The following is an 11111-nucleotide window of genomic DNA, read 5'->3' on the forward strand; positions in this document are numbered from 1 at the left end:
GGAAGGGGATGTGGGCCACAGCGACCACTTCTCTTACTGTGGCTTAAACCACTGCTCTAGGCCTGGGGGTGGGCAGGTGGTCAGGAACTGCGAGGCCCACCCCAGGCTGTCGGGAGACCAGGCAGTGGCTCATCCAGGGCTCGGAGCCACATCCAGCACTTGGAGCCAGCACATTCTAGGGACGCTGGGCACCTCCTGCCATGACTGCTACCCCTGGGCAGGCGCTGAGTGCCCTCCTGCTCACCCTCCTGCTGGGACTCACAGGTGAGCCTGAGCACTGCCCACAGAGACCCTCAGAGTGGGCGGGGATTACCCAGCTCAGCCACTCTGCTGCAGAAGAGGCTTAGCTGAGCTGTTTGCCTGCCTACCAGGGTGCTCTTCCTGTCTTTTCCTTAGTGTGGACCTTGTGGGTAATGGCGGTGAGGGGAGTTTTGTGGGGGGCAGGACGAGAAAGATGTGAAGGGAGGTGAAGGGCCTGGGGTCAGGTCAGGGGATGAAAGAGAAGCCCCACACTACCCAGTATCCCTGATGTCAACTCTGGTCTGAGTGGCTATCGGATCTAGCTTAGAGAAGGTGTGGGGGTGCAAAGACGGACGGATAGAGAGCCCCCGAATGATGGAGCCTCTGGTATCATGAAGAGAGTGCTGGACCCACACTCAGATGGACATGCTTATATCCCTCCTTAGTCATTCAGAGGCATTGTGACCTTGTGCAATTCACTAGACCTCTCTGAATCTCAGTTTCTTCTTCTGGAAAGTGGGGGTGATAATACCAGCCTCCCACAGCTGGGATGCAGTTGAAAATGAGCACACAGCCCTGGAAATGTTTTATAATCCACAGGGTGCAGTGTGCAGGAGGGAAGATGATTATCAGCAGGATCTACTCAAAGGAGAGCACGATGCAGAGCTGAGTGCCAAGGGGACAGGCTCCCACAGCCTCCTGAGCTGCCCTCCACCCCCTGTGCTGTCACTGCTGGTTTATTTGCCCTGCCCTCCAACACATACCTGCCCATTTGTTCCTCCAGGGCAGGAGTCCTGTCTGACACATCTCTGTGTCCCCTCAGCATCCAAGTCACATCCTCACTCAAAGTAGAGGCTCGGGGAATGTAGCAAAGACTCCAAGAGGTCCTTGTGCTCAGATCTCTGTAGGCTGTCCTGATGGGGAAGGAAGAGTCTAGTCCTGCAGTTGTCAGGATGACTCCAGGAGATAGATCCTGGGTGAGGAGCAGGAGTACTCTGCCATCCTCCTAGCTTGTGAGGATGGATGAAGCTGCCTCCAGTGGAGAGAGTCCCCCTGTCCCTGGAGGTGAACAAGCAGAGGATGGAGGCTTAGGAGGTGTTAACGAGAAGGATCTGAGGTGGAGAGCCAGCCATGCCTTGCAGTGATTCTTGGCTTCTCGGTTATGTCCAAAGTGGAAATCTTGATTCCTCACCAAACTTCTCAGTTCAACTTAAAATGTCACCTCCTCCAGGAATCCTTTTCTGACCGCCTCTCCAAAAGAAGTCCTCCAGGCATTTTCTATGTCAGCACTCTTTGGGTTTCCCTGAAATCACTGAAGTGAGAAATAGATTTAAGTGACTAGATCTGATAGACAGAGTGCCTGATGAACTATGGACAGAGGTTCATAACATGGTACAGGAGACAGGGAGCAAGACCATCCTCAAGAAAAAGAAATGCAAAAAAGCAAAATGGTTGTCTGAGGAAGCCTTGCAAGTAGCTGTGAAAAGAAGAGAGGCGAAAGGCAAAGGAGAAAAAGAAAGATATACCCATTTGAATGCAGAGTTCTAAAGAATAGCAAGGACGGATAAGAAAGCTTTCCTCAATGATCAATGCAAACAAATAGAGGAAAACAATAGAGTGGGAAAGACTAGAGATCTCTTCAAGAAAATTAGAGATACCAAGGGAGCATTTCATGCAAAGATAGGTACAATAAAGTACAGAAATGGTATGGACCTAACAGAAGCAGAAGATATTAAGAAGAGGTGGCAAGAATACACAGAAGAACTGTACAAAAAAGATATTCACAACCCAGATAATCACGAAGGTGTGATCACTCACACTCACCTAGAGCCGGACATCCTGGAATGTGAAGTCCACTCACATGGTGGGCCTTAGGAAGCATCATTACGAACAAAGCTAGTGGAGGTGATGAAATTCCAGTGGAGCTATTTCAAATCCTAAAAGATGATGCTGTGAAAGTGCTGCACTCAATATGCCAGCAAATTTGGAAAACTCAGGAGTGGCCAAAGGACTGGAAAAGGTCAGTTTTCATTCCAATCCCAAAGAAAGACAATGCCAAAGAATGCTCAAACTACCACACAATTGCACTCATCTCACACACTAGTAAAGTAATTCTCAAAATTCTCCAAGCCAGGCTTCAGCAATACGTGAACCATGAACTTCCAGATGTTCAAGCTGGTTTTAGAAAAGGCAGAGGAACCAGAGATCAAACTGCCAACATCCGCTGGATCATTGAAAAAGCAAGAGAGTTCCAGAAAAACATCTATTTCTGTTTTATTGACTATGCCAAGCCTTTGACTATGTGGATCACAAGAAACTGTGGAAAATCCTGAAAGAGATGGGAATACCAGACCACCTGACCTGCCTCTTGAGAAACCTGTATGCAGGTCAGGAAGCAACAGTTAGAAGTGGACATGGAACAACAGACTGGTTCCAAATAGGAAAAGGAGTACATCAAGGCTGTATATTGTCACCCTGCTTTTTTAACTTGTATGCAGAGTACATCATGAGAAACGCTGGACTGGAAGAAGCGCAAGCTGGAATCAAGATTGCCGGAAGAAGTATCAGTAACCTCAGATATGCAGATGACATCACCCTTATGGCAGAAAGTAAAGAAGAACTAAAGAACCTCTTGATGAAAGTGAAAGAGGAGAGTGAAAAAGTTGGCTTAAAGCTCAACATTCAGAAAACTAAGATCATGGCATCTGGTCCCATCACTTCATGGCAAATAGATGGGGAAACAGTGGAAACAGTGTCAAACTTTACTTTTTGGGCTCCAAAATCACTGCAGATGGTGACTGCAGCCATGAAATTAAATGACGCTTACTCCTTGGAAGGAAAGCCATGACCAACCTAGACAGCATATTAAAAAGCAGAGACATTACTTTGCCAACAAAGGTCTGTCTAGTCAAGGCTATGGTTTTTCCAGTGGTCATGTATGGATGTGAGAGTTGGACTATAAAGAAAGCAGAGCACCGAAGAATTAATGCTTTTGAACTGTGGTGTTGGAGAAGACTCTTGAGAGTCCCTTGGACTGCAAGGAGATCCAACCAGTCCATCCTAAAGGAGATCAGTCTCGGGTGTTTATTAGAGGGACTGATGTTGAAGCAGAAACTCCAATACTTTGGCCACCTGATGCGGAGAGCTGACTCATTGGAAAAGACCCTGATGCTGGGAAAGAATGAAGGCAGGAGGAGAAGGGGACAACAGAGGATGAGATGGTTGTACGGTATCACCGACAATGGACATGGGTTTGGGTGGACTCCGGTAGTTGGTGATGGACAGGGAGGCCTGGCGTGCTGCAGTTCATGGGGTCGCAAAGACTCGGACATGACTGAGCAACTGAACTGAATTGAAATCACTGAGGCCTGGTTGTAATTCTATATTTGTTTGTTTACTTTTTAGCATCTTTTGGTTCCCTGAGCTGGAACCAGACAGGATACATAGTTAGTCCCCATGGCCACACACACCACAGCGGCAGTGGGATGTGCTGGCTCTCAGCATGCAGTCACAGCCATCTCTTTCCTAGGTGGGCAGCCCTCCATCTCTCTGGTGGGCCCGACTCGCAGGACAACCCCTGAGAATTCAGTGCCTTTCAACTGCACTGCTGGTCCCTTCAGCTCCTCAGACTTCAATGTTACCTGGATGAAGGACAGAGATGAGCATCCAGCCTCGGCTCAGCGCCTAGTGACCGACAACAAAGGCAATTACTCCGTCACCAGTAAGGTGTGGGTGACCCTGTCCCGCCAAGATATCTTGTCGGTGATGACCTGCGAAGTCACACACCGGGCCCTGGCCGAGCCCCTGCGGAGGAGCATGAACCTCTCCCGCGTACTCCAAGGTGCGAGGGCGGGAGGCTGGGTAGGCGCATGGCTTTCCTGGCAGCACTGGCTTTCTCAGTGTTTTACACAAAGCCCCATTTCACAGTTGGGAAATTGGATTTCCGCCTCACAATGTCTGATCCCAGGGTCAGTTCAGTTCAGTTCAGTTCAGTCTCTCAGTCGTGTCCGACTCTTTGCGACCCCATGAATTGCAGCACGCCAGGCTTCCCTGTCCATCACTACCTCTCGGAGTTCACTCAAACTCACGTCCATCGAGCTGGTGATGCCATCCAGCCATCTCATCCTCTGTCGTCCCCTTCTCCTCCTGCCCCCAATCCCTCCCAGCATCAGAGTCTTTTCCAATGAGTCAACTCTTCGCATGAGGTAGCATTATTAAAGACACAGGTTTCAGGGGCCAGCTATCTGGGTTTAGTCCTGAGTGTACCACTTCATGATCTGTGTGCTCCTCTGGAAGTTACTGAGCCTCCTTGTGCCTCAGTTTCCCCTTAGAATGAGAATAAATTGTCACCTATCTTGTAGGTTTCATGTGAGGATTAAATGAACAATTTCTTGTGAAGCACCTAGAACACTGCTTGTCACAAGGAAAATTGTTTATATATATTTGATTTTATTATTACTGTCTGGACTAAGCTTCCATCCCAAATATCTTTTTTCTATTAATACCATTACTATTTTTTAACTTTAAATATGTATTATTTATTCAACACAAATGAATTAATTCATCCATGAATATCTACTGTGTGGCAGGCACTGTTCTGGGTGGTAGGGATATAGAAATGAATAAAACTAAGTCCTGGTTCTCATGAAAATCATTGTTTATAATTCTTAAAATATTGCATGATATGAAATGTTTCAAATGCACAGGGAGTAACATAGCAAACGCCCACGTACTATTAGCCATATTTAGTGAATGTTAGCACTTAGCTCTATTTGCCTTACATTGAGCATACAGAAAAGTTTTTTTTTAAAAAAAAGGTAACTGATTTAAGAATGAGAGTTCTAGGGTTGGTTCCTGGGAGAGAAAGACATAGAGGGCAGGGGGCAGGGATAATTTCAGAAGGCATTCCTTTCTGTTTCTGTGTTTAGTTGTCCCCACCCTGAAGATCACCACCAAGCCCTCTGCGATGCAAATCCGTGTGCATCAGAGAGTGAATCTCACGTGTCATGTGAGCCACTTCCATCCTCCCCACCTGCACCTCACCTGGATGGAGAATAGGCACAAGGTGCAGACCGTGGAGTCCCCCCAGGTCACCAGAAACCCAGATGGGACCTACTCTCTGCAGCACACCTGGCAAGCAGAGGCTACGCTGGATGGGAGAGAGTTTGCCTGCTGGGTGGTCCAGGATGAGCAGCCCCCAGTCCAGGCCAACATCACCCTGCGGGCTCAGGCATCCAGACTGGGGAAAGGTGGGTGCAGCCTCTTGCTAGCCCCTCTGAGCAGCCAGGCTGGGAAAGTCAGGTGCGAAAATACTTGCCGTCTGCCTGGAGTGCAGACAGCAGTGGGTCAGGGACTCGAGGTAGCAAGGGATGAAGGTGAAGGAAGAGAAGATGCCCTGGGATTGTGATAAAACTCTCGAGAATTCATCCCCAAACTCCACTCCTCCTTCCTCTGTTAGTCTCTCAGTCGTGCCCGACTCTTTGTGGCCCTATGGACTATAGTCTACCAGGCTCCTCTGTCCATAGGATTTCCCAGGCAAGAAAACTGAAGTGGGTTGCCATTTCCTTCTCCAGGGGATCTTCCCGACCCAGGGAGTGAACCCCGGGTCTCCTGCATTGCAGGCAGATTCTTTATCATCTGAGCCACCAGGGAAGCCCTCCAACCCCTACATCCTTTTTAAGAAGGAGGAGTGGGACTTCCTTCTTCAATTCCATGCACTCTTCAGGTTGAATGTTCTCTGTTTTAACACTTAGGTACAGAAAACAGTAGATACTAAGGACAGCTAGAAATCAAAATCCCTTCCAGAAAGGTGATAATCAAGACTGGTTCATCTGACAGTTTCTAGGAGTTGATTTTAAAGAGTGGCCAGAATTCTTGACAGGATTACCTGGGAAGTTGGAGGGTGCAGGGGCAGGCTTCTCATTCTCTCTTTTTTTGCTATCTCTTTTGCTCATTTGTTTGCTCTCTATCACTTCTGTCTCAGGCTATTTTTTCTCTCTTCTCCCCTCCTCTGTCCCTCATTTTTCTTCTCCTTCCCTTTTCCCTCTTTCTCTTCCTTATTGTTGTTTTAGTTGCTAAGTCATGTCTGATACTTTTTCGACCACGTGGACTGTAGCCTTGCAGGCTCCTCTGTCCATGGGATTTCCCAGGCAGGAATACTGGAGTGGGTTGTCATCTCCTTCTCCAAAGAATCTGCCCCACCAGGGATTGAATCCACATCTCCTGGATTGGTAGGTGAATTCTTTATTACTGGGCCACAAGGGAAGCCCCTTTCTCTCTGTGTATGCTTGGTAAGTCGCTTCAGTTGTGTCTGACTCTTTGCGACCCTGTAGACTTTGCCCACCAGGCTCCTCAGTCCATGGGAATTCTCCAGGCAAGAATACTGGAGTTGGTTGCCATGTCCTTCTCCAGGGGATCTTCCCAACCCAAGAACTGAACCCATATCTCTAATGTCTACCTGCACTGGCAGGCGGGTTCTTTAACACTAGCTCCACTTGTGACTCTTTTAAATCTAAATCTATCTTCTCTGAACCTTTTGTGTGCTAGATGACATTCTCCACTAGAGGGAGCTGCCCACCAGCCCTTCAAACCCTGGGGCCAGATCTGCTTTCCCTGGTCCTGGTGAATCAGCTTGGGAGAATGAGTGACTGGGCCAGAGGGGCTGTGTTGGGGAGGGGAGAAGAGACAGGAATATTGGAAATGGCCAGACCTGGACCAGCCAAGGGTGAACCAGAATCCACTGACAGCTCTCCAGAACAACAGGAAGTGGGATAAGATAACTCCCTACAGGCAGTGTGAGCTACTTGGTCTTTAGCACCAGCAAAAGGGCAGACAGGTTGCTGGGCTGCAAAACCACACATCTTCACAACAGGAGCACTGACCCTGCATTCGATCTCTCCCTGAAAGAACTGGCCTTTTCTGCTAACTCCGAGAATTCTCAGGGGGCAACGAGCCTATTACCTTTCGACTTCTCCATGGCCTTTTTTTTCTTGTCTAGAGGAAATGAGAAAAATGTCCACCCAGCAGGATATACAGGTCTATGTGAAAAACTCCAAACTGCTCCTTTCTGACCAGAAGGAAGTTACGTTATTTCGTTTTTTACTCATGCTGAGGTTTTTCTCTCTGTCTTATTTTTCTCCTTCACCTGCATACATGTGTCTGACCCACTACTGTAAGGTTAGCCCCCTGAGAACATCACTTTGATTCTACCACCCCTCTGTGCAGCTGTTTGATGTGCCCTCTGGTCTGCAGTGGGGAAAGGGCAGCTTCTTTTTCTGGCATCAGGCCCTCTTCTATTTGGTGTTCAGGTACTTTTGCTGTAACACCTCCTCAGCCTGACCCCTAAACCCCTTCTTCAGCTCCCACCCCTTACACACGCCCAGTCCGTGCATCTGGTCATGTTCACTGACTCCTGTAGGGCATTACTGTGTGCCAGGCCTCTCACATATGTTGTCTGACATAATACAGTTGGGACAGGCAGGAGAGGAGCAGGTCTCAGGGGTCTCAAATAGTAGAACTTGGATTCAAAGGCAGGGCTGTCTGCTCACCAGTTCAATGTGTTTTCAGAAATTTCTCCCCCCTCCATCCTGCCTAGGCATACAAATATTAGTGTTATCTCAAGTCTTTTGTAAATTTCCCTCTTAAATACTCTGTATCATATTTATTTCCTTCTAAACTGTCATATCTGCCCACATCATTCCGTTCTCATAGTTGGCCCTGAAACTTTGGGACCTCTTCCAAGTCCTGACCAGGGTTCTGTCCATTTAGGCCTCTCCTCCGTGCTGAGACTCTCTCAGCCCTGAAGCAGACACAGGCTCTTATTTTCGGAGTGGCCAGATTTCTGAGTCCAATGGATCGGTATCATCTGGCAGGGTTGCCACAGGCATTCTGCGACCTCAGGCAAAGCACTGCCCTTCCTGAGCTCCGTTTCCTCCTCTGAGCGAGAACAGTTATGCCCTCCAGGTGGGAACCAGCTAGGGCTCCTTCCTTTGACCCATGCTTGGCATCTAGATATTGGGGTGCACAGAGGGTGCTTTTTGATGATCGTGATGGCAGTCTCTCTGATGCCCAGACCATGCTGGGTTGAAAGCAGGAAAATGCTGAAGTTCACTATTATTATGGAGAAGCTATGGAGAAACAGAGGCAGCTTCAGTGTAACAGAAAGAGGCCTTGATTTGGAGTCTGTGACGGGAATGTGAGTTCTGTTTGCTGTGAGGCCCTTGGGTGAGTTACTAATCTTCTCAGCCTTTTTCCCTTTAACATTAGGAATGCAATTAAAAATAATTCTTTAGGTGACTGTCATGAGTATTTGATGATAATAATTATCATTTGGGACTTCCCTGGTGTCTCAAATGGTAAAAAAAATCTGCCTGCAATGTGGGAGACCCAGGTTCGATCCCTGGGTTGGGAAGATACCCTTGAGAAGGAAATGGCAACCCACTCCAGTATTCTTGCCTGGAAAATCCCATGGACAGAGGAGCCTGGCGAGCTCCACAGGGTCACAAAGAGTCGGACATGACTGAGCAGCTAACACTCACACTCACACAATTGTGTTTATAGAGTGATTATAAATGGTAATTATTTATAATTATCTCATATGCTTTACTAGTTATTGTATATTATTTTTAAACTAACACTGGGCATTAAGAATCATCCCCGTGTCACAGATGAGGAAACTGAGTTAAGTTGTCATGCAGTGGAAGGACTGGGAATGCAAACTTGGGCTGAGTGTGACCCCAAATCCTATGCTCCTACCCCTTCTCTGTGCTGTTGTTATTGTTGTTCAGTCGCCAACTTGTGTCCAACTCTTTGCAACCCCATGAACTGCAGCCACCAGGCCTCCCTGTCCCTCACCATCCCCCGGAGTTTGCCCAAGTTCACGTCCATTAAATTCTCTGTGCTGCCTGCCTTCATATGACCTGTCCTGAGAGCAGTGATACACCCTTCCCTGTCCCAGGACTGAGGGAAGAGCTGAGTCTGGCCACTGAGCACAGACCCTGAGTCCTTACTTTCTGGCTAAGAACCCTGGCTCTACTGGCCAGTTTTGGAACTTAGACAAGGTACTTAGGCTCTGGACCTCAGTGTCTTCATCAGCAAAACGAGAATAGGAGCAGCTCCCTCCTCCTAGGTTTGCAGTGAGGACTAGGGTTAGGTCTCAAAGTCAGCAAGCAGTGTTGTGAGGTGTGGGTGGGAGTCAGGTCTCTTTGCAAACTGCTGTTGTCCCTGTAGCTTCATTTTGTCTGGCCTCTGATATCAGCTTCATAGTTGAACTCCTGTCAGAATGCAACCTACAAATACTGTGGAAGACGAGATGGTGAGGCTTGTCAGTGGAGATGCTGAGGGTTTGTTTGTACTGGGTTTGGGCTCCTCTGTACCTTCTCACAGGCTGGGTCTCCTCTACAGGCATGAGCAGCTACTCTTCTGCCCTGCAAGGCCCCTTTCAGCGCTCTGAGCCAGGCACAAACATCCAACTGACCTTCACATCCTCTGGATTCTCCACGGGTCAGGTTACTGTGACCTGGCTTAAAAATTCCCACCAGCTGTTAAAGTCCCAGACCAGCGTCCGCCCTCGTGGAGACACCTACAATGTGACCAGCGGTGTGGTCATCCTTCTGCAGGCTGACGACGTGCATTCCCTTGTCCACTGCCAAGTCAAGCACATGTCCATACTGGTTTCCCAGAAAACCATCAGACTGGAGCAGTACCTCCGTGGTAAGGATGTTCTCTTTGTCCAGATGGCTTAGTGCAGAGTCGGGCTGGAAGTTTTCTGAGTCTTGGTTTCCTTGACTGATACATGGGACATCCCCTCACTTTGTTGTGGCAAGAATTCAGCATAATGAAACTGGTAAAGTAATTAACACATCTCTTGCTCGTATCAATCACAGAGAAGTGGCAATTATTATTACTCACATTTACTATTCATATCACCTCTCAGAACTCAGTTTATTCAGCTGTAAAATGGAGACAAAATATCTTCTGGGAATTGAATTTTATTATATTAATTAATATATATTAATTTTATTTATATATATAAATTTATAATTTTTATATGAAAAGAATTTAAAGGCCTTTGTGAACTTCTAAATTTTAGGTAGAATGATGACTGTTTTTATCTTTACTCATATGTAGGGAAGGGCCTAATTTTCTTTGTTTTTTTAGACCATTCACATTTTTTAATATAAATTTATGTATTTTAATTGGAGGCTAATTACTTTACACTACTGTATTGGTTTTGCCATACATCAACATGAATCCATAACAGGTATACACATGTTCCCCATCCTGAACCCCCCCCCCTCCTCCCTCCCCATACCATCCCTCTGGGTCATCCCAGTGTACCAGCCCCAAACAACCAGTATCATGTATTGAACCTGGACTGGCGATTCATTTCATATATGATATTATACATGTTTCAATGCCATTCTCCCTAATCATCTCACCCTTGCCCTCTCCCACAGAGTCCAAAAGACTGTTCTACACATCTGTGTCTCTTTTGCTGTCTTGCATACAGGGTTATCGTTACCATCTTTCTAAATTCCATATGTATGCATTAGTATACTGTATTGGTATTTTTCTTTCTGGCTTACTTCACTCTGTACAATAGGCTCCAGTTTCACCCACCTCATTAGAACTGATTCAAATGTATTCTTTTTAATGACTGAGTAATACTCCATTGTGTATACGTACCACTGCTTTCTTATCCATTCATCTGCTGATGGACATCCAGGTTGCTTCCATGTCCTGGCTATTATAAACAGTGCTGTGATAAACATTGGGGTACATGTGTCTTTTTCAATTCTGGTTTCCTCGGTGTGTATGCCCAGCAGTGGGATTGCTGGGTTGTATGGCGGTTCTATTCCATTTTTTTAAGG

The 11111-nt window shown here is 47.1% G+C and overlaps 1 protein-coding gene across 1 annotated transcript; it reads left to right on the forward strand.

Moving 5' to 3' along the window:
* The first annotated feature begins 200 nt into the window (after positions 1-200).
* Positions 201-10054, forward strand: LOC109567648 (tyrosine-protein phosphatase non-receptor type substrate 1-like). Its single transcript, XM_070800660.1, has 4 exons — positions 201-264; positions 3770-4081; positions 5169-5489; positions 9643-10054. The coding sequence occupies exons 1-4, from the start codon at positions 201-203 to the stop codon at positions 9981-9983; spliced, it is 1038 nt and encodes a 345-aa protein (XP_070656761.1). The 3' UTR covers positions 9984-10054.
* Positions 10055-11111: the final 1057 nt, after the last annotated feature.

The sequence above is a fragment of the Bos indicus genome, chromosome 13 (genome assembly GCF_029378745.1).
Source record: "Bos indicus isolate NIAB-ARS_2022 breed Sahiwal x Tharparkar chromosome 13, NIAB-ARS_B.indTharparkar_mat_pri_1.0, whole genome shotgun sequence".
NCBI classification, from domain to species: Eukaryota; Metazoa; Chordata; class Mammalia; order Artiodactyla; family Bovidae; genus Bos; species Bos indicus.